The 23,660-nt window shown below is 54.7% G+C and overlaps 1 protein-coding gene across 2 annotated transcripts in view; it reads right to left on the bottom strand.

Moving 5' to 3' along the window:
- Positions 1-22,914, bottom strand: part of BCR (BCR activator of RhoGEF and GTPase) — a 98,693-nt gene extending 75,779 nt beyond the window's left edge. For both annotated transcript variants that reach the window (XR_010836991.1, XM_059040095.2), the window contains exon 1: positions 21,544-22,914. Coding sequence is in view for 1 of the 2 variants with exons in the window: in XM_059040095.2 (XP_058896078.1) it covers positions 21,544-22,849 (1,306 nt within the window). In the remaining variant the exon portion in view is untranslated. The remainder of the gene's footprint in view (positions 1-21,543) is intronic.
- Positions 22,915-23,660: the final 746 nt, after the last annotated feature.

The raw sequence follows: 23,660 nt of genomic DNA on the forward strand, positions 1-23,660 counted from the left end.
TGCTCCTGCACGCGGGTCCTGGTTGCAAGGAATCAAGAGTAAAAGTATTACAGCCACGTTCACAGCAGCCAAAGGTAGACACAACCCAAGGGTCCACCCATAAATGAATAGATAAGCAAAACATGGTCCCTCCACACAAAGGAACATTTTTCAGCCTTAAAAAGGAAGGACATTCTGACACCTGCTACAATGTGGACGAACGTTGAAGACCTTATGCTGAGTGAAATAAGCCAGACACAAAAGGACAAGTACTGTAGGATTCTACTTCTGTGAGGTGCATAGAGCAGTCAAATCCATAGAGACAGAAAGTAGAAGGGGGGTGCCAGGGGTGGAAGGGGAGGGGGGAGTTAGTGTTTAATGGGGACAGTTTCAGGAGGAAGATGAATAGTTCTGTAGTTGGACAGTGGTGATGGTTGCACAACAATGAGAACATACTTCATGCCACTAAGGTGTCGCTTAAACTTTTTATCACAATTTTAAATGAAGAAGAACAAAAGCAAAGTTCTGTGACAGACAGAAGTCTTGTCTTTAACCCCTTCCAAATGCAGGTTTGGACAACACAGGCTCATACCCAGGCTCTAAGCCAGAGTGACCCCTCACCTCACCCCGCATCTGCTGACGAAACGAGCTGGTCATTCTGGGGACCAAGTCTGTTTCTCTGCTCCAAGAAGGAAGCTGTGCCAGGCTCCCTGCCCGGCCAACTCCACCTTGAAGAAGACACAGGACACCGACCTCCAGGAAAAACCTGCCCCCAGACCCTCGGCCGCCACCCCCGGGACAGCACACACTTGGGTCCTCGGAGCCACGTGGAGACCGCCAGGCCAGGAGGGATGGGAGGCCGACGGGGCTGGGCTCAGCTAGCGGGGGACCCTTTTCATCTGTTTCATGTACTGAGGTGTCATCTAAAATGTCATTTGAAAAGAAGGGCTGTGCTCCTAGAACAAAACCGAAGCATTTGAAAAATCACTGCTTGGAAATGGACTCTGGGCATTTCCAACTCTGATGGAAAAAGGCAGCTTCTCATCCTCCACAGCAGTCTCTTAAAAAAGAAAAAAAAAAAAAAAAAAAACCCAAACGTCCAGCCAGCTGATGAAGCAGCCAACATCCTCCCCACTCTCTGTCATAACAACAAAACGAGAATAACAAGTGTTATGAAGCACCGAGGGGCGCCGGCAGCCGGGCTAAGTGCTTTTCTCGCGTGCACCATCTCACTGGACCTTCACACAAGCCTCCGAGCGCATGACCGCTCTGACTTCTAGTTTACAGATGAGGAAACATAACCATCCTTCTTGGATTCTCAGACACGGATTTTCCGAAAAGAAATATTTTTTTTGGCCACATCACGTGGCCAGGGATCAAACCCGTGCCCCCTGCAGTGGAAGCATGGAGCCCTAACCACTGGACCGCCAGGGAAGTCCCCCGAAGATTTCGACGTGATAAAGTGGGATCTCTTGCTCCTCCCTGCCTCTCACAATGCTAACTGGCAGTGTGGCCTTCCTTCTCAGCGGCCACAGACGGAGTGTCAGGTGAATGCAATGACCAGTGATGTCCCCAGCTCTGTGTCCCTTGAAGGAGGGGCTCTCCACACCCCTCAGCCCAGCCCCTGCCTCACCCAGACACCAGGGCTTGGGAGCTGGGTCAGCAGTGCTGCTACCTACGGCCTGGCCAGTGCCCACCTGGGCCTGGGACCTTCCCACTGAGCCCAGGGCCGTGAGGGTCCTGAGGGCTACAGGGGTCAGTGCATCTCCTCAGGGATGGCTGCCCTGCTACAGCTAGGCCTCACTCAGACTAGCAAGGGGACCGCGGGCAGACAAGCCCACACGTGGGAGGCTCTCGCAGGGCCTCCCCAGGATGCTGCTCCAGGGGTGGGGGAGTCTGGAAGTCTCCAGAGAGAGCACTGTCCTTCCTCGTGCCTTCTGTAGCCCCCACCCTCCCAGCGATGGAGAGAAAGCCCGCCGGCCCTCACATCTCTGAGTCCTCTGTAGACGAGACACTGATTTATGAGCAAATAATTCATCCCTCGGTCTGAGTTAGACTCGGCGCTAGGCGTGCAGCTTGCAGCTGCCACCGCTCTTGGCCCGAGAGCAGGTGCATCCAGCTTGCTTTTCAAACAAGGGGATAAACCAAAGCACAGTCATAAACGCCCGTGTCCGTCAGAATCAGAGCCCGTGGAGGTTGTGGGGTGGGGGTAGGGGACGCTCATGGGAGGGCCCGGTCCACGGACACATGTCTACGCCTTCGCCTGGTGCCAGAAGCCGTTGCGTTCCCAGAGTAAAAACTGTGCTCCTGTGGGAGAGCCCAGCCCCCAGGGGCTTATTCTAGGCTGGTGCACCTGCGGCCACAGCTCTGAGAAGTTTCCAGAAGCCCGCATGCTCCCTGCTGAGGCCCGGGGCCCTGGACAATGGGCGTTCCTGTAGGTACCAAATACCACAGCGGTTCCCAGGGACACGTGTCAGCAGTCACAGGCCGAGGACAATGGGCAGCAAAGGGATCCAACTGTGATCACAGCCCACCCGGCAGGTCTTTCTCCTGCAGAGCTGGCGTGTCTGCCAAGCCCAGCAGCAGTCCTCCAGCCACTGCCGGGCAGCTTTCCTCCTGCCTCAGCCCCCTCCCAGGGGCCGGGACAATCCGGCAGCAAAAACAACAAAGGGGACTCAGCAGCTGGATTCATGGGGAAGAGAGAGGCACCCAGGAAGCTGCAGGCCCCTCTCGGAGGTCGAAGGGTCAGACCTCCCATCCACCTGTGCACTCTGGGATCCAAACCCTTGGGGGAGGCCGAGGACGGTAGAGCAGGGACCCCAGTTATGGGGAAGGGGAGCCAGGAGAAAAAGGGGTTTGTTTCCTGGTACCCTGCGGGGAGCAGCCCCAAACTCAGAGAGAAAGGCCTGGGCTTGGGGAGGAGCTGGGGACATATTATGAGGAGCAGCTTTTCACCCTCCATCTGCCCGCCCAGGATGCGGGGTGGCCTGGTGAAACATCCAGAAAAGGCAAATCCACACAGAGAGAAAGCAGTGTCAGGGCTAAGGGGAGGAGTGAGGAGAGACCACTGATGGGTGTGGGGTTACTTTTGGGGTGATGACAAGGTTCTGGGACTACAGAGTGATGGTGGCTGCATCACTCCATCTGTGGATCTGTAAAGGCCACTGAACGGTCACATGCAGCAGGGGAACTAGACAGGATATAAGTTACATTTCAGTAAAGGTGTTAGAACAGAACAGGAAGGAAAAGGAACAGTACACACATCAGTTGATGAAAAAACATCTCAGTAACAAGAGGAAACAAGGTATCATACACAACCACCTGGATGGGTCACAAGTGCCCTCCCGAAGTGAAAGGAGCTGGATCCAAAAGCCTCCCCACTGTAGGATTCCATTTATTCCACATTCAGGAAATGGAAAAACCAGAGGGAGAGAAAGCACATCAGTGGTTGCCAGGGGCTGCAGGTTGGGTGGGAGAGGTGTATACAAGAGACACAGTGATGGAAGTTTCTGGGGTGATAGAGCTTTTGGGGGTGATAGCAATTTCTGGGGTGACGGGCCTCTTATGTATCTTGATTGTGGTTACACCACCCTGCCATCACTCACAGAACAGTACAGCTAAAAGAGTGACTTTTACTGTCTGTGAATTACACTTCAACGCACATATACCCCTACTGACATCATAGCATCTTTTGAATCTTTGGCATTTTTAAAAAAGAACAGGTAGCTTATATGTATTTTTTTTTTAACCCTCAGCTCAAACTTCCATTTTCCTAACATGGACAAAATTTCCTATAATTGGAAATCTGTCTAAAGAGAAAAGGGAATTGATCGAAAAACAAATAGGTGAAAAGAAAAATTTGTTAACTATGTGTGGTGACAGGTGTTAACTAAACTTACTGCAATAATCATTTTGCAACATATACATATTATCAAGTCATTACATTGTACAGCTAAAATAAATACAATGTTAAATGCCAAATATATCTCAATAAAAATGAATAAACAAACCAAACAGCTGAAGGGGGAGGCAAACAAATGTAAAATTCTGATGAAAAAAAAAAAAACCCTTGGGCTTCCCTGGTGGCGCAGTGGTTGAGAATCCGCCTGCCGATGCAGGGGATACGGGTTCGTGCCCCGGTCCGGGAAGATCCCACATGCCGCGGAGCGGCTGGGCCCGTGAGCCATGGCCGCTGAGCCTGCGCGTCTGGAGCCTGTGCCCCGCAATGGGAGAGGCCACAACAGTGAGAGGCCCGCGTACCACAAAAAAAAAAAAAAAAAAAAAAAAAACCCACTGAATTTGGAGACTCATGTTCACGGCAGCATGATTTCACAACAGCCAAAAGTGGAGGCAACCCAAGTATCCATCCACAGATGAATGGATAAACAAAATGTGGTCCATCCGTACAATGGAAAATATAAAATTCCGCCTTCAAAAGGAAGGAAATTCTGACACATGCTACAACATGGATGAGCCTCAAGGACATTATGCTCAGGACAAAAGCACAAATTCTGTAGGATTCCACTCACATGAGGTCCCTAGAGGAGTCAGATGCATGGAAACTGAAAGGGGCCGGGGGAGGGAGTTTGCGGGACAGGGGGCATTAGTGTTAATGGGGACAGAGCTTCAGGTCAGGAAGATGAAAAGTTCTGGAAGTGGATGGTGGAGACGGTTGCACAACAGCATAAATATACTTAATGCCACTGAGCTGTGCACTTAGAAATGGTTAACACTGTCAATTTTATGTTATGTGTATTTTACCACAATTAAACAAACAAACCTCAACAACTCTTTCCCACTGTCCTAAGTGACCATGAGGCCCTGGCATCGCAGCCCCAGCCATGGCCTTCACGCAGCCACAGACCCGCCACGCCACGCACACACACGCCAGGCGCGAGGGGGGCCCCGGAGGAGAAAGGGCTGCTTGTCTCTGCCCTTCCAGCCGCAGGCGTGCAGTGCAGACAGCCGCCCCACCCCGGCCCAGAGGAGCCAAGTGTAGCGCAAAGGTCCACCAACACTGAGGCTCCAGCGCGTCTGCTCTGCAGGCAGACACAAAACTCCACACTGTCTGGACCGCTGCTCCCCAACAGGAGTTCGTGAGCCAAGAAGTCAAAGCAAAGGTGAGTGCAGGTAAGCCACCTGCTCGGCCCAAGCTAGGCTGGCAGCCGCCCAGCTGGGCAGGAGTTCTGTCCAGAAGGGGCCCCGGAACCCACAGTGCCCTGGGCGGGGCACTGAGCAAGGCCCGTGGCTGCAAGGTGGCTCTCCCACCCCCTACTCACCCCATCCTCCATGCAGGAGTCACTGGGGGGTTTCTCTGGCCCAGGGTGGGAGGCACACCAGATCTCCCCACCTCACTGCCAGCCAGTCCCTCATCCCAAAGCCATGCTCCAGCTGTCCCAAGCCTTGCAGAACCCTGCTGTCCCACACCTCCAGGCCTCTGTGCACAGGCCTCCTCCGCCTGAAATGCCCCTTCTCCCCATCTCCCACAATGGCCTAACACTCTCCTTTTCAGTGGGGTCCATTCAAGACCCAACCAATTGGCCGCTCCCTCCGTGATGCCCTCTGTGAGCTAACCCAGCAGAGTTATCCCTTCTTGGTGCCCACCTGGTACTGACCTTCATTGCAGCCCCCATTTATCAGTGTCTATGAGCTCCTTGGGGTCATGGACTGTGTTGAGGCCTAAGCATGGAGTCTGGACCCCAGCAGGTGCTACACAAACTTCAGATGAACAAGTAGGCGGATGGTTGGATGACAGATGGATGGATGATGAGTAAATGGATGGATGGATATTTAGATGATAGAAGGATGATGGATGGATGATGGATGGAACTATGGAATAAATGTTTGTGTCCCCCTAAAATCTGTATGTCGGAACCTAATCCCCCATGCGATGGTGTTAGGAGGGGGTGCCTTTGGAGGTGATTCAGTCATGAGGGTGGAACCTTCATGAATGGGATTAGTGTCCTTATAAAAGAGACCCCATAGGGCTTCCCTGGTGGTGCAGTGGTTGAGAGTCCGCCTGCCGATGCAGGGGACACGGGTTCGTGCCCCGGTCCAGGAAGATCCCACATGCCGCGGAGCGGCTGGGCCCGTGACCCATGGCTGCTGAGCCTGGGCGTCTGGAGCCTGTGCTCCGCAATGGGAGAGGCCACAGCAGTGAGAGGCCTGCATACCACAAACAAACAAACAAACAAACAAACAAACAAAAACAAAAAAAGAGACCCCAGGGAAATCCACCACTCTTTCTGCCATGTGAGGACACAGTGAGAAGACAGCCGTCTATGAACTGGGAAGTAGTGGACCTTCACCAGACGCTGAATCTCCTGGCACCCTCGTCTTGGACTTTCAGCCTCCAAGAAATAAATTTCTGTTGTTTATAAACCACCCAATCTAATGTACTCTGGTATAGCAGCCCGAATGGACTAAGGCAGATGGTTGGAGAGATGGAGAGATGGATGATGGATGGATGGAGGGATGGATGGATGACAGATGGAGCTCAAGTACAGCTTGGCTTTCCCAGAACATCTGCTACTAGGGAACAGATGAGTTAGATTCGACTCACACATATTTGGAGCTTGAGAAAGATTCAGGATTCCAACACCCTGTTCTCTCAAGGTGGAGGGTTCTCTTTTATAACTTTGATCAATAAATGACTATTTTCTTAATTTTTTATTACAGGAAATTTCCAGCACATACAAAATCAAGAGCACAGTATCACGAATACCATTCCCATCACCTAGCTTCAACCATCATGAATCCACGGGCAGCCTGGTTTCAGGGGATAAACATTCAGAAGCAGCAGGATGTGGGGGAGAGACAGGGTGCTGTTGGTGACCGCTCCCCACCCCCGCAACTTCCTGCGGGAAGGAGGCCTCATAGGGACAGGAGGACTGACCCTACCTGCCTCACAAGGGCTCCTGATCAGAGAGGAGAGACACCCACACGCAGCTCCGTCATCTCATTTCACAATCACCAGGAATCAGGAGGCAGCGCACTGCAGGATAGCGCTCAGCAAGCTCCGGCCCACAGGCCAAACCCAGCCTGTCACTACCCATTTGTGTGACCCGAGATCTGAGAATGGATCTAACCATTTTTTTTTTTTTTTTTTGTGGTACGCGGGCCCCTCACTGTTGTGGCCTCTCCCGTTGCGGAGCACAGGCTCCGGACGCGCAGGCGCAGCGGCCATGGCTCACGGGCCCAGTCGCTCCGCGGCATGTGGGATCCTCCCGGACCGGGGCACGAACCCGCGTCCCCTGCATCGGCAGGCGGACTCTCAACCACTGCGCCACCAGGGAAGCCCAACCATTTTTAAGCGATTACATTTTAAGTGGTTATATAAGTACCTACCTAATAGTCTCAATTTTGCCTCTCAGCCACAAAGCCTAAATTAGCTATTATCTGGCCCTTTAAGGAAAGGTTGGCCACCCCAATACCGCAAAGTGAAGAGCAGAGGCTCACATAACCACGCTTGGTTCAAATCCAGGCTCTGCCATGGAACCTTCTGACCGGTCTAAGCTTCTTCCAATGGCGGGTACCACCCAGCTCTCTGCAGGGTGGAGTGGGGCTCAGATCCCAGAAGGCACATGGGATTCTATTACAAAGTGCAAAGCCAAACCCAAGTGCAAAGTTCCAGTAAAAGGAGGGGTCCTCTCTCCCGCAAGACCGCCAGAGAGGGAATACCAGCCACTCTGGGGGTCCCTGGGAGTCCCAGTCGAGCTCACCAAACAAGAAGTCCTGAAGGAAAGCACGGACTTCTGCTGAGGCATCTGAGCCCCACGGCAGTGCAGACGGTCAGCACGGGCTCCTTCTTCTCATGTCCTCCAGACTGACCAACTCATCCCCGGGGGCTGGCCAGCCCGGGTACAAGATAGTCCTTGCTCTGGCAGACACTGAGGGTGCTCAGAAAGTAACAGGGACTAGACAGACAGCTTCCCCTGAGACTCTGATCCCAGGTGGGGCCTGGGAGGCAGCAGGCTGCTTGAGGACTGGCCATCTGTGATGCAGGAAAACAACAGCCCCAAGGTACCAAAAGTCCCCCAACACCACGGCACAGAGATGCTGCAGGTAGAGCCTTGCATGCAAGCCCCACTGTCTCAGGGCTGGCCTCAGCACAAGCGTTCCTGACCATGCAGGGGTTGTGCTCTGGCTGGCAAGACACCAGTTGGCACCTCCAGGCTTCCCGCTGCCAACCACCTGCCTGGATACCACCACCTCTGCCCCGGCAGACGTCCTCCACGCTGCCCTCACCCTCTCTCACGTTGAGGCTGGGCCCCCCCAGCTGTCCACGTTATGCCTTTCAGCACGCTATGCAGGTGACACCTGCACAGCCTGAACATCTGTGCCAGCCCCGGGGGCCGACCCTAGGGCTGGCCAGTGGGTAGTAAAGGAGATAAATCAACCAGCAAAGAAGCATGCTGGTTCCCATTAAATGTACACGCAGAGCCAAATCCACCCCCTGGCCCACCACGGGCTCCCTGGACCTGTCACTGCAGGCAGCCAGACCCAATTGGGGTCTTACGGGAAGACTGCTTCGGGACACCTGCCAGTAAGGTTTTCCAAGTGACTTGCTGGCAGCTCAGAGCAACATGACTTAATTTTATTTGGAATCACAAAACTAAAGAGATCTTAAAGATGCTACCGTGCAGCTTCCTCATTTATGGGGTGGGGGGTGGGAGGGAGTCAGGGGCCCACAGGGTTTAAGTGATTAACTCAGAATCAGAACAGCAGCTGATGGCACAGCCAAGACAGGCAACAGAGAGAAGAGGGAACAAGTGAGAGCCCCAGCTCTATAGCTCACAAGCTGTGATGGTTAAAATTCCAGAAGTGCTGGCTCTCAGCTGCAGCGAGCACTTAAATATAAGACAGATCATCCGCAGTGTAAGACAACTCACCATCATGGAAAAGAGTCCATCCCTCTCCTTTCCTCCCCAAGGCCATTATACCACATTGCCCACCCTCCAGATACAACCTTCCTGTATGTACCTGCCCCGTCTACAGCCTACACAACCACAACCTGCACAACCACACAACCTACACAAACTACACAGCCTACACAACTACACAGCCTACAGGCTCCAAGTCCTCAGGCACAGGGAGGTGTTTGACCTGACAAGCCCAACAGCATCCTGCTGCCCTGGCCCTGCCAGCTTCTGCCAGCTTCTGCAGCCTGAGTGCAACCATGTACTACCTTCTGTAAAATCCCTTTTCATCACAGTGTTTGGCTTCCTTGGAGCTTCCCTTAAGGCAGGTAGGAACTCCAGGGGCCAGAACTAACTGGACAATGCTGTCTAGCTGACTCAATCCACCGCCAGGATGCATGCAAGGGAGGCTGAAGTGCTTTTCGGTTTCGATTACAAGCAGCCCAGGGCAGCAATAAGATAGCAGCTTCTATGCTAAACAAGGAGACAGTGAGTTCCTTCCCTGCCAAGGACCACGGAGCTGACAAAGGACTGTCACATAGCTGGTAGCCTCAGAGATCTTCCCAAATGAGAGACGGGACTGGCGTGGCCCCAGCTCTGAGCCTCTCTTGATCCAGAGTGCCTGGGGAGCACCAAGGAATCAGGAGTTATGGTGAGACCCAGCTTGGCAAGAAAGAAGTCAGAGGACAGCAGAGGATTCACTGCAAAACCACAGGTAAACTGGAACAGCGTTTCTGGAAGGTAATTTGGTGGCAGATATCAAGTGTCTTAAAACCACCCACACCCCGACCAAATCCACTGACAGATGCTCACCCTCAAGGAGGGAGCGGAAATACAAATGGAAACACATGTAAAAAGATGAGATGCTCACTGACTAATGAATGTCACTGAATCGTACTTAAAACAAAACGTGGTTTAAGTACAAAACAATGGGATAAATATTTAACCTTAAAAAAGGAGGAAACTCTGACACATGTTACAACGTGGATGAACCTCGAAGACATTATGCTCAATGAAATAAGACGTTTATAGTAATACTATATGAGTATGAGTATGAGTCCACTTCTGTGAGGTCCCTGTAGCAGTCAAATTCAGAGACAGAAAGTGGATGGTGGTGCCAGGGGCCGGGGGAGGGAGGGGGAGTTATTGCTTAAAGGACACAGATTTCAGTTTTGCAAGATGAAAAGAATTCTGGAGACGATGGTCGTGATGGCTGCACAACAATGTAATGTACTTACTATCACTGATCTATGGACTAAAAAATGCTTAAAATGCTAAGTTTTATGCTTATACATATACACACATAAAAACATAATTTTAAAAAGTTAATAATGCAATATACCAAAACCCATCAAATTGTACATTCTAAATGGGCAAATTGTATGGTATGTGAATTATATCTCAATAAAGCTTCATTAAAAAATAAAAAAGATGCTCGCTGAAACATTATAATAATGAGCTACATTTAATAAACGTTAAATGTCCAACAAAATTCATTAAAACTATATCAATTAAGCTATAACTCTATTACAAAGTAATAATATAGACTTTAAAAATAATATTTACAAGATATTGAGTAAAACAAGAAAATGCTCACGCTAATTGACAAAAGCAGGACCCCCCGTGCAGCTAGATCTCAGCTACATAAAATAATCAGAGATATGATTTTATGTAAAGTTGGAAAGAAAAGAAAACCTCCCTTAACACTGAGCAGAAATATGTTTCCCCGAAGCTTCTAACCATTAGTAACAAACTAGCCTCCCAGGTATGACCCTAAAGAAATCTACTCCCTCTTCTACATGACAACTGCTCAAGACACATAGTAGCTAGTGCCCATGGACTCCGGAGGTGGACAATTCTCAAGCCTGGCTGCAGAGGAGATCACCCAGGGAGATTACCAGAAATCCAGGTTGGCTCGGAGGAGGAAATCAGATATCTGTGTAGAAAGTACTTATAAAGAGTGGAGGCCTCTGGGAGCTGGGAGCCACCGACAGGCAGCAAGAAAACAGGGACCTCAGTCCTACAACCACCAGTAACTGATTCTGCCAACAACCTGGGCCGGTGAGGGGATGTGGAGCCCCAGATGGGAATGTGGCCCCTGCCGACACTTTGCAGACTTTGGAGACCCTGAGCAGAAGACCCAGCTAAGCCATGCTGGACTGCTGACCCAGGGAAACTGATATTGATAAACAAAAACAAAAAGAACCTCACAAATCAGACTTCCCAGGAGTGACCAGCTGTGGCGATGTGTATGATTTTTCTAACTACAGCAGAGGCGGTCCATGTGGGCAACCAGGACAGAGACACTGCCTTCAATCTCCACCAGGTCAAAGCCCCCCAGTTCCTGCTGAGTCTTTGGGCTCAGTGGCACCGAGCAGAGTAAAGCTACAACCTGGACACGTCCAAGGACACCGGGAAGGACCTGGGCCCCTAGATGTCACGTGCTGTCCCGCTGACCCATAGGAGGCCCCAGTCAAATGAACCCCCCAGACCCTTCCCAAGTGAACCACAGCCCAGTCCAGCCTTTAAAAAGCCCCCTGAAAACAGCTGTGAAAGGGAAAAGCCAAGGGACAGTACAAGGGTCCTGACTCGCTGCTCCTGCCCGGTCTGCACGCCTCCGAGCCCTATGGGGCTGGCATGGGTCTCCCCGATGACAGAGGGAGCTCCCCCAAGAAAGCCTCGCCTTGGCCTTTGATGTCCAAGGTCTTATTTACTGTCATGCCCCATCATGCCTGCCTTGGAATTCAATAAACATAAGGTGACTCTCCTCCTTTAAAACTGGCTCTGATCCACTCACATACTTGAGGGGGCCCAGTGCTTTGGGGCCAGAGAGAACGGGGGGAGAGGGAGAGAGAGAGAGAAGGAGGGAGAGACAGAGACAGAGAGAGACAGACACGTTCTGTTCTCCTCCCAGATGTCCCCCCTACTCTTGGGGGGTCCAGCAGGGCACTCAGGCTCTGGCAGCCATGCCCCTGCCCGCCGCACCCCATCAGCCGACTGGGATGGTGTCCCACCTGCCACCTTCGGAATCAGTTTTCCAGCCCAGTGGTTAGAATAAAGGGCCTCTCCCAGGCAGCCAGCAGCCGGGTCTCAGCCCTCTGACTTTCCCTGCTACCCTGCTGGGGTTTCTGCACCCCAAGACTGCAGACATAGCAGGGATTAACAGCACAGGGCCCACGGGGCAGGGGAAGCTGGGAGGTGACAAGCAGTGCGGGGACCGGGTCTCCAATACTTCCCTACCCCGCCTTCTGGAGTCTTGCTGGCCCCTCCGCAGAGAAAAGTCTGCTCTAGAGCGACTGGCACCATCTGGGTGCTGACAAAATACCACAGGAGGGGTACCCAGACTGATGTTCATCATCACACCTTGGAGTTTTAGAGCCGAATTCCAACAGCGGCTGCCCAGGTGCCTCGGGGGGGTGGGGAGAAGGGGGCCCATCTGACTGCCTCCAGCAAGATGCTATCCCACAGGGCCTCCCAGCGGGCGCCCACAAGCATGGCGGTCTCGGATCCAGACCATCCCTACCACCCGGCGGGGCCCCAAAGCACACACTTCCACCCATGTTCCTAGGGGAGAAAGTGGAAAGCTTTCAGAAGTCAACATTTATAAGGGAGTTGCATTTTTTGGTCTAAGATTTGAGCAGATACGAATCCTGCTTTTGCACATGCCAGCTTGCACACACACCCAGAGGCAGAGCTGCCATGCCGAGCATCAACTAAGAGAGCTCCCAGGCCACATCGCAGGACCTTCCAGTCAACTGGACAACGGCTCTGAGCCCAGCACGGGGACCCCCGCACCTCGGAGAGGACAGGAGAGGGGGGCACCGGCGTGGCTGGCCCAGCCTGCACGTCCCCGCTCACAGCACAGTCACTCCACGAGACTGGGGAGGGCCAGGGATGAAGACTGCCCCATCTATTCAACCATGAGCCTGCAGGTTCCCCCAGCTCCTCACCGAAAGCCTCAGACAGCTCAGCTATGGGGATCCCTGCTGCTCCTCCTCAGGGACCCCTGTGAGGGATGGTGGTGTGCAAGATGCAGCCCGCTCCCCAAGCACCATGTGCCTCCCCACTGAGCAGAGGCCTCGGTCAGCTTGGCCTGGTCGTGGTCCTGCTGTCCAACCACCACCGAGGCCTGAGGGAGAAACGGTGAAGACATCACGCTGAGTGACACGAGCCAGACGCAAGAGGACAAGGGCCATGTGAGTCCACTTCCGAGAGGCCCCACAGCAGATCCACAGACGGCGGGTCGCTGGGGGTGCCAGGGGCTAGGGAGGGGGACGGGGGAATTACTGCTTGATGGGGACAGAGTCTCATTTTGGGAAAAGGTTCTGGAGATGGTGGTGGGGACAGTGGCACGACAACGTGAATATATTGGGTTGGCCAAAAAGTTCGTTTGGGTTTCTCCTTACGATGGTATGGAAAACCCAAATGAACTTTTTGGCCAATCCAATGCTTGATGCCGCTGAGCTGGACACTGAAAATGGTTCAGATGCTGCATGGGGCCCAGCTGTCCTGTGTCCCCTCCGCAGCACCCTCTGCCTGGCGGAGCCCTGGGCAGCCCACACAGCAGCCTGGGTGCACCGAGCATGAGCCACTCTCGTGGCTTCCCGTCTTCCTCCTCTGTTTCTCACTGAAGTAAGCAAGTCTGTGGTTCTTACTTTCTCTCTCATGGCCTCACAATCACTAAAAGCGAGAACCAAGTCGTTCTAAGCTTTCCCTCTACAAACTTGGGGGTGGGGGGGCCCTATGAGAAAAATCAAGCCGTCTCTCTCTCCCTGCAGCTCCTAGCTTCCCAGGCACCCAGGAACACTGCAAGAAGACCCCATTCCACCCCACAGGGGCGTGCGCGGCCCCAGGTGCCCTGGGACAACAGAACAGGTGAAGCAGCTGGCTCTCCTTTGGGGCCACGATGCAGAAAAATACACACATACTGTACCTTTAAGACCTAAGAACTCCACTCAGCCCAGAAGGACACATTAGGAGAGGGAACAGAGGGATGCAGGGCCCAGCAGACCCTGGGGGTCCTCTTGGAGCTGAGCCCAGTGGGTGAAAAGGCCTGCACCTACTGAATTATGCATTTCTCCTTTAAAATCGCTTGCTAAGTGGTGTTCAATCAACTGACATTAGATGCCTGAGGGAGTGACTCTGTGAGACCAGAGAAGGGGCCAGATCCCGGGGGCCACCATCCTGGGCACTCAGGCTCCCACCAAGCTCCCAAGGATGGGGCGTCCTCTCCAGCTGACAGAACCAAGTCCCTGCACAAATCCACATGCTGGATCTCAGGCATGTCCAGGTCTCCTACCTTCAAGGTCTGCATTCTTTCCCCAGACTATGTGGACATATGTTCCAGAAGGCTACCCTTGGTATGTGTACATGTGTCACCTGCAGAAAATCTCTTCCTGCCCCCCTGGCAGATCAACTAACCCCGGCAGCATTTAAAAAAAATTTTTTTTGGCTGAGTTGGGTCTTCATTGCTGTGTGTGGGCTTTCTCTAGTTGCAGTGAGTGGGGGCTGCTCTTCACTATAGTGCGCGGGCTTCTCATTGCGGTGGCTTCTCTTGTTGCGGAGCACGGGCTCTAGGCATGCGGGCTTCAGTAGTTGTGGCACGCGGGCTCTAGAGCGCAGGCTCAGTAGTTGTGGCACACGGGCTTAGCTGCTCCGTGGCATGTGGGATCTTCCCGGACCAGGGATCAAACCCGTGTCCCCTGCAATGGCAGGCGGATTCTTAACCACTGTGCCACCAGGGAAGCCCCCGGGGAAGCATTTTTTAAAGCGAGCAGGTCAGGCCTGTAAAAGGAGGCAAATCTTCCAAGCCCTTCTCAACGCCGACTGAGGCACCTGGGAGGATGCCCTGGGACTGCTCGCCCCCGGCTCTGCTGGCCCGGCTCCCCTGGCAGCTGGGGCAGCAGGGCCCTCCCTCTCCCTCCAGTGTCTCCACATGGTCTCCCAGCCACCGACATCTCCTTCCTAGTGCTCCCTGGGCCATGCGCTGACCCCCCTGTGCACACGGCTGGCCACCTCTGTTGAACCTTTTCCCAGACAGCCCCTGCCCCTCTGCACCTCCCAGGACTGCCCACAGCAGAGCCTGTCAGCATCATGACCCTGCCCCAGTGCCCTGACTGCAGAAGGGAAAAGGCAGATGGACAGGCAGCGTCCTCCCAACACATCTGTCCTCCTGGGCGCTTTGCCACCTGACCTGCTGGAGGAATCTGAGCCAGGTGCCCCAGGAGGATGTACAGGGTTACAACATTTTCTGGGAGGTGTTTTTTGTTTGCCAAACAACTGATCAGGTCCCCTCCACCTCTGGGGAGGTCACTCAGTGCCCACTCTCATGCAACAGGCATCACCCCCCAGCCTAGGAGAGAGGACAGCACCGGCCCCTCCACCGACGGCCTGACCTTGGGCGGATGTGTCTGTCTCACGTCCTCTCGGACCCAACTTGACGATAGCGTATAATCTCACTCCAGCCACTTCACAAGAATGTTCCGAGGGCAAGAGAAACAGCCTCCACCAAAGTCGTGTTTACTTCCCAAGTCAGGTGTCGCAGTCTCCGCACCCTCCCACCCCACCTTGGCAGGTGCATCTCCCCAGGCACCACCACCGCCACATCCCCGTTTTGCAAGGTGGCAGTGGCCAGGGGGCACCAGACAGCTGATTAGCAGGCCCCAGGCCGGGGATTCAGGAAGCTCTTGGGATTGATTGAGAGGAGTCCAAACCTCAGCAAAGAAAGAAAAATAACCTCCAGGACATCTCCAAAGCTAACAAGTTTCCTTTCTGGGGCACCTGTGTCGTCATGCCCCCCCCAAATCAATGCCAATTATTAGATGGGGGAAAGCGGAGTGGGGCTCGAACAAGGAGGGGCCGGACCAAACAGAAACCTCAGAGATGGGGGTCTCATTCCATCCGTGACCCACAAACACCACAGCACCCAAGACATGGACACCAAGGTAGGTCTTTGTCTAGAGGATCTCACCACCCTGAAGAAGGAAGCCAGACAGACACAGGATTCACAGGAAATAGCTGCAAACATACAGCTAAAGAAAGATACACAGTCAGGGAAGACGCAAGGACATAACAAAGGTTTTGTTTGTCTGCACTGGTTTTTTTAAAGACAAGGCACATGGAAAGAAGCCTTTCCACAAACCCGTGAATAAAGGCAAGACAGAATTTCCAGGAGACAGTGCCTGGCACTTAGTAGATGCTCAATAAATACCTCTAAGTGCCTGAACGGAGGACAGGTGGTTGCCTTAGTAAAGGAAACGTAGGTACAAACCAGAGTAAAGAAGAAAGACGTGGAAAAATTGTGTTAATAAATTTTAAAGAAAAAACGTTAAAGGGACTTCCTTGGCGGTCCAGTGGTTAGGACTCAGCACTTTCACTACCGTGGCCCCAGGTTCAACCCCTGGTCCAGGAATTAAGGTCCCACAAGCCATGAGGCCAAAAAAAAAAAAAAAAAAAGAAAGAAAAGAAAAGAAAAAATAAAGAATGGAAGGAAAGGATCCTAGCAATGACAGTGTCCAACTCCTAACGTTTTAGATGAGGAGAGAGATGTGGCCATGTGAAGCGTTAGGACGCAGCTCTCCTGACATCCGGCCGGGTGGTCTTGGCCCACCAGGCTGCCCAGCGCCGCATGATGCTCCACCTGAACTCCTCCTAAAACCCAGCTGGTGAGCACAACACACACACCATCTCTCTGCTGCCCAATCAGGGACTCACTGAGTGCTGGGGGCCAAACTGTGTCCTCCCGAAATTCACCTGTTGAGGTCCTAGCCTCAGCACCTCAGAATGTGACTGTATTTGGAGATGAGTTTCTCAAGAGGTGATTAAGTTACAATGGGGTCATCAGGGTGGGGCCTATCCAATCTGAATCATGTCCTTATAAGAAGAGGAGATTTTAGACACACACAGAGCCGCCAGGGGTCCACGGGCACAGAGGGAACACCATGTGAAGGTGAGGACCATCTACAAGCCAAGGAGACGCCTCCAAGGAAACCAATTCTGCCAGCAGCTTGATCTTGGACTCCCAGCCTCCAGAATTGCAGGGAAAATCGATCTCTGTTGTTGAAGCCCCCAGCCTGTGGCCTTTTGCCCCAGAACACTGACATACTGGGCTGCTTCAAACACGTGGGTGTGAAAGCCAAGGAAACATCGCCATGGCTAACAGGTGTTTTTCTGAAGAGAAGACACCTATGAAGGACCAGAGATGGGGCGTCAAGGATGAATGCTACCCAGCAACTTCAAAACCCTAACTCAGTGAAACAGGCCAGACGCAGAAGGACAAATATTACATGATTCCACTCACATGAGGTACGTGAAACAAGTAAATTCACAGAAAATAGACCGAAAGTACAGCAGTGGTTGCCAGGGGCTGGGGGTGGAGGAGAGGTGAGATATTGCGTAATGGATACAGAGTTTCTGGTAGGAATGATGGAAAGTTCTAGAGATAGTTATGATTACACAACAGCATGAATATACAGAATGCCACTGAACACGGAAAAAAGGTGAAAATGTCACATTTTGCTACATATATTTACCACAATAAAGAAAAAGCTATCACATGTTATATAAATAAGTTATTTTAATTAAAGTTATTACATTTTTTCAAAAATAAGGAAAAAATCCTACATGAGCCACAGGGATTATAATTCTAGTCGGGGTCAAGACCCCCGTGGGGTTCAGAGTTAATTAAATCAGCCACCACCTTCTCCTGAGCCTTGATCTGAAAAGTAGCCTCAGTCAAAATTCAGGCCTGTTGTCTGGCAACTGGAGAAGACGCCCATCCGTTCACCGTGAACGTGGAACCCTCTGAAACCACAGTGCAGGCTGGACCACGGGATTCCCAGCCAGGGAGGGGAGGCAGCTATTGAAGCCAGAAGCAACAGGGAGGAATCGGGGGGCACCCACCCCTGGACCCACACGAATCTACACTCCCAGCTCCTTCTTCAGTGAAAGGTCCAGAATGCTTCCTTCTGTTCCCAAAACATGAAAGTCATCCTTCCCAAGATGGAGAATCCTTGTAAAATTGGATCTACATTCCGTTTCCACCCTGGTGATGATTTCAATGGTCTCAGACTCTGCCTCTGTCCCCCGGGAGGAGCCTGCACTCAACTTGGAGGTGGCGGCAGGCTCTGGTCTAGAGATGCCGGTGGAGCCCAGGCCAGGCCTGGGTGACCTTTTCCTGCCCCACAGTTACTCACGCTTGTCGCTGGTCCATTCAACCACCCAAGGGAAAAACAAAGCTGCGATCATTCTGATGATAACATGTCACCAGAATCCAAAGGGCAAATTAAGCTGCTTAACAGAAATGTGAAACAACAGGGCAGCCACTTGCAGGAGCGCCCAGGAAGAAACACAAGATCTAGGGTCCCATCTCACAAGGGACACACAGGACTGGGGGTGCCTCAGACCTAAAAGAGGAAAGGTCCTTGGTTGTGTGGTCTCTCTCAGGAAAGGGTGGCCAAAGTCCTCGAAAGGAGTTTAAGGGACAGGGGTGGACACAGCTAAGACGCTTCCCAATGACCAGCCACCTTCCCAGCTTCCCGACCCGGCCCCCCTGCTGTGGAAAGGAGGACAGGATCTTAGGGATGTGCTGTGTGTTCGGCTCTGAGGTGGGCTCCAAGGGAAGCCCAGGAATGAACCAGGGATCCCTGCCTTCAAGACGCACACGTGGATGTCACACCACGTGGATGATGTTTGGGGACACGACGCAAAGTGAAATTAGCCAGACTCGGAGGGACACGTAATGTGTGTGATTCCACTCCTGTGACAAGGTGCCAAGAGTCATGGAATCATAGAGACGGAAAGTAGAGGAGAGGGTCCCAGGGGCTCAGGGAGGGGGCACTGCTGTTTGATGGGGACAGAGTTGCAGCTCGGGAAGATGAAAAGTCCCGGAGACGGACAGTGGTGATGGTCGCACAACTATGTGAACGTACTTGATGCCACTGATCTGTACACTTAAAAACGGCTAACGTGGGAGAAGGTAGTAAATTTCATGTCATGTAGTACCACAAAATAAATAAATAAATACATAAATAAATGACGGACAAAGCACACAGTCCAGAGTCATAGAAGCCTCTGCTCCACTACTCCTCAGGGGCAGATGGCAGCCCCCACCCTCTGCCCTAGACAAGGCGCCTCTCCAATGCAGCTATTTCCGGAAGCTTCCCTGACTGCACGCCCTCTGAACACATAAGTGATGTGTGTGTTCCTGTCTCCCATTAACTTTTAAGCTCCCAGAGGGCAAGGACCACACTCTCTTCTTCTATGCAGCCCATACTGTAGGAGGGAGAGGCTTGCACACAGCAGAGCTCGCGGCCGGTGGGCCCTGGGTGTGCGGAGCTCGAAGGACCCCTGGACCCCCCCACTCGCATTTTTCAGGCATGTGTGGGGCAGTGGGAAGAACACGGGCTCTGCATTCCCGCAGGGCCTGGAGGCCCACCTCTGCGACTTCCTGGTTGCACCCTTACCTGCAGATGTGGAGCAGGTGGGGTGATGGAGAGCCCACAGGGGGCCCTGCCTGAAGCTGTCACCATGCCTGGCGCACAGTGGCTGGTGGTCATTTCAGCTCCTTCCCTCAACTCGGAAATATGAGAGTAAAGAGGCTCTGAAACTACTAGGGCCGGGCCTCCATGTCGGCAGCTGCTGTTGCGTCAGAGAATTAGGTGACTTCCACTCCCTCCCCACAGCGATTTTCCTCATTGTCACATTTCAGAGGCGCAGACCTGGCCAGCAGGCATCTAAAGAACATGGGTAAACAGTCAGGACAGAGACAGATGGCCGGGCCAATGGGTCCCTCCTTCCCCTCCAGCCACAACGCTCAGAGGAGCGTGCTGGGTACTGAGTTTACAGGCTCCAGAAGCTAAAACCACCAAGAGTTTCAAAACCTAACAGGAGAGAGAACGTGGGACCTTGAGGACTTTCAGAGAAGGACCCAGAGAGTGCCAAGAGTGGGGTCCAAGCTGTCAAATTAACTCCTTGGCTGGGAACCTACCCAGCATCACCCATGGAGCTGGGTTCTCCGTGCAGGGGCTGAGAGGCAGGCAAGGAGCTGTGAGCTTGGGGAGACGGCCAGCAGGGAGGGCCCCGAAACACACCCCCTCCAACAGGGCCCCGGTCCCTGGAGACTCTGAATTCCCCCAGCAAGACATCAGGGTTTCAGGTTGTAGGTCAACACGAAAACGTCTCATTTTCTGCTTTATTAACGATGTTCTCCCACACCCTGGCAGGCGCCGAGAACCAGTTCAAGCTGGCTCGCTCGGCCGACAGCTGGCCAGACGGGGCTGGTGCCCAGTGACCACAGGGCAATCCTCCAGACCCCGGAGGAGCTGACGTGCCTGCAAAGCAGGCTTCTAAATACTACGGCCTCCCCCTCACCTGTCCCACGAGGGACTCGGGGGATGCGGCTGGGCCAGGCCGCAGATCCCTGCGACACACCACAGCCCACCCCAGCAGCAAATGAAGTCAGCAACTAGATGTGCCTAAAACAAACAGGACGGGGCACTGATCGCAAAGAGGCCACTCCACAGAGCCAAAAATAGCCTCACTTGTTTCAAGAGGATGCTGACCAACGAAGCACATACAACTCCATCAGCAGAGAAAGAAAAATCAATGGAGCAGAAAACCGGATCAGCCCAACAGGGACCAGGACTCTGAGAGACTCCCAACTGCCTCACCCGCCACCCCCCCCAAATCCCTCTCCTTACTCCAATCACGAACTGTGCCTGGATCTCAAAAGCCAGTCCCATCACCCCTGCGCCTCACGGTATTTGTACTCAGATGTGCACACGTATTATATACACAAATCCCATAGGTTTAATCTCAGGGCCAGGAGTCAGACCGTGGACTAGGAGCCCCAAATGAGCCTCAGTGGGCAGGGAAGACAAGGAGGCAAGAGCACACTGATGAATCAGAAAACGGAGCTAGGGTAAGATGCACAGAGGTGAGTAATGCTGGGTGATGTCTCTCATCAAAACTGGGCAGATCAGAACGGGCGTGGCCCTGCTTCTGCCCTGGATAAAATCTTCACCCTGTGTATCTTCAGTGGCCCACTGAGTCAGAACTGTCCGTCGCCTCACTTCCTCTTCATTCGTATTTTCACTTGCTCTGACTAGCAAGCAAACCTGACACTCCTATGGTCTGGGAGCAGCTGGCACCTCTTGGGTTCCCTAAACGTGTCATATAACTAACTCTTCCAGGACAGGTGGTGGGGACTGCCCAAGACACGGATCAATCCCAGCTAAAAGCATCCATCCAAGCAGCAGAGATGACCCACTCTTTATACCATCCCTACTGCTCAGGTGGGAGGGATCAGAAGGCAAGGAGATGACTGCCCAGGGCAACCTGGTCCCAACCCACAGACAGTACTCTCGCGAGAAGCACAGGGCTCTAGACCCAAAGGAAGGAGCCACACCGACCATCCCACACACCACCCCTCCCACCTCAATCCCATTCCAAACACTGGGAATCTGCCTTCAGAAGGAAGGTGGGATGTAGTTGCTTCAGGCTCAGAATCGGTAAGAATCCTTCCAGTCCACAACAGTATTTGAAAATCACTCCAAAAACTATCTACCTTTTCCTCCCCACATTCCCTGCTGCTCAGTGGTTTCCAGCCAGGGGCAGGTGTGCCCACCAGGATGGTAGAGGTACCCACCTGCGTCTCCATGGAAGGTGCCGTCTTGAAGCAGCCTGCTGGACAAGCTGTCCCCATCGCTGGGCCAGATCTGCCCCGTCTTGCGGACGCCCACGATGGTGGCCTCGGACACGACCACCGGGCCCTGCCGGTGCCGCTTCTGGCACTGGGGTGTGGGGGGACTGCTGCTGTCGAAGGATTGCTGGGAGTTCTGCGATGGTGAGCGGCTCTTGTCCCGGAACGTGCGGTAGGTGGTGGGGCTCGGGGACACGCGGCTGGACTGGCCGGAGGAGAAGTCCTCCTCGCTGGACGTGAGGTTCTCGTTGGAGCTGCAGTCCGGGGTATAGCCGCCTCCGCTGTCCTCAAAGCTCCGAGGGGAGTAGGACCTCCGGGGCCAGGTAAGGCGCTTCTCCTGCTCCGAGGTGCTCTGGCTGCGCTGGAGCGAGCCCTTGCCCTCCCCTTCCACCATCATGCCCCCGACATAGATGCTCTGGTAGGGCTGGTACTCCAGCGGCGGCCAGGGGGGCCTGCCGCCGCCATTGGCGTTGATCAAGTTGTCCTTCAGGAAACGCGGGTTCAGCTCCGCGTCCTCAAAGTCGCCGTCGAGGCCGCAGCTGCTCTCGGAGAGGCGTCCGCGGTAGGAGGGCCTGGGCGGGTCCCCAGGGCCGGGCCCCGCGCCCTGCTGGGACTTCTTGCGCTCCATCTGCATGGCCTGGCTGCCCAGGGAGCTTATGCGGTCCGACACGTCTTTGTCGTTGACCTTCACCAGGCCGCGCTCGTGGTGGAACTCGACGTTCACGTAGAAGGGCTTCTCGGCGTCCGCCGCCGCCGGCTGGACGGGGCCCTTGCGGATCCTCTCGAAATTGGAACGCAGGGCCGCCACGCTGGTGGGGGGCCCGCGGTCGTCGCGGTCCGCGGGAGCAGCGGCCCCGGGCCTACGCGTGGCCGCGGGCCTGGCCTTGCCCGGGGAGCCCTCCCCGTCGAGCCGGGCCTCGGGCTCGTCGGCGGGCGGCGGGTCGGTGCAGTCGGCTGGCGCGGGCTGGGGGCGCGGCGCGCGGGGCTCGGCGGCGCCGTCGTGGGGCTGCGCCGCGCGCCGGAAGCCCCAGCGCTGTCGGTCGTAGCTCTTCTTCTCCTTGGCCAGCAGCGTCTGCAGGTAGATCATGCGGAAGCGCTCCTGGTTCACCTCCTGCTCCAGGCGCCGGATGGAGGCCTTGCAGCGCTCCAACTCCTGCTCTATGTCGCCCACCGAGCGCAGCTCCATGCGCGGCGGCTCCGAGTCCGGGAACTGCGCCTTCCACGCCTCGGCGAAGCCCACCGGGTCCACCATGGTGCGGCCGGCCTCACCTGCGCCGCCCGGCTGCCGCGGGGCCCAGCTCAGCGGCAGCGGCAGCGGCAGCGGCAGCGCGGCGGCCTCGCCAGGCCCGGCGCGAGGCGCGGGGCGGCCCCCATGCCCCCGGCGGGGCAGCGGTGGCAGCAGCTGGCGAACAATGCCCGCCCCCTCCCGGGCGGCAGGTGAGGCTGCGGCCAGGCTCCCCGCGCGCGGGGCGGGGCGAGGGGCGGGCGGGCGCGCGCGCGCGGGGGAAGGGCGCGGGGCTGCGCGCGCCGCTATTGTGTGCGGGGCTCACGGCGCACGCGGGGCGGGAGCTACCTCCGCTAGGCCGGGCCCGCTAGCCCATGGCCGCCGCCGGCGCGTTGCTCTTCTCGGGCTCCCGCGCCCGCGCCCAGCCGCCGCCGCCTCCCTGCGCTGCGCTTGGCCCGCCCGCTCCCGCCGCACTCGCGCCAGGCCCGCACTCGGCGCCGCAGGAAGGGGAGGGCCGGGGGGCGGTGGCCGCGGCGCGGCGGACCGAGCGGGAGGGCCTCTTAAAGGGGCCGCTTCCCCGCCCAGCCGTGGCCCTGCCAGCGCCCCGCGCCTGGGAAAACCGAGGCCCGGATGGCGAGTTCTGCACACCTGGGACAGGAACCCCTGGGTCCGCATTGCACCCCAGCCCGGCAGCCCCTCACCGGCGTCATGGCTGAGCGCGCCCCTAGCGGGCAGGTCACCCAGTGGTGCCAACGGACCTCCAGCGCTGGAGTCCCGGGGTGGGTGACGAAGCAACATCTGCCACACGGGACTGTCACAGAGATAATCAATAGGAATT

This window comes from Kogia breviceps, chromosome 15 (genome assembly GCF_026419965.1).
Source record: "Kogia breviceps isolate mKogBre1 chromosome 15, mKogBre1 haplotype 1, whole genome shotgun sequence".
Taxonomy (NCBI): Eukaryota; Metazoa; Chordata; class Mammalia; order Artiodactyla; family Physeteridae; genus Kogia; species Kogia breviceps.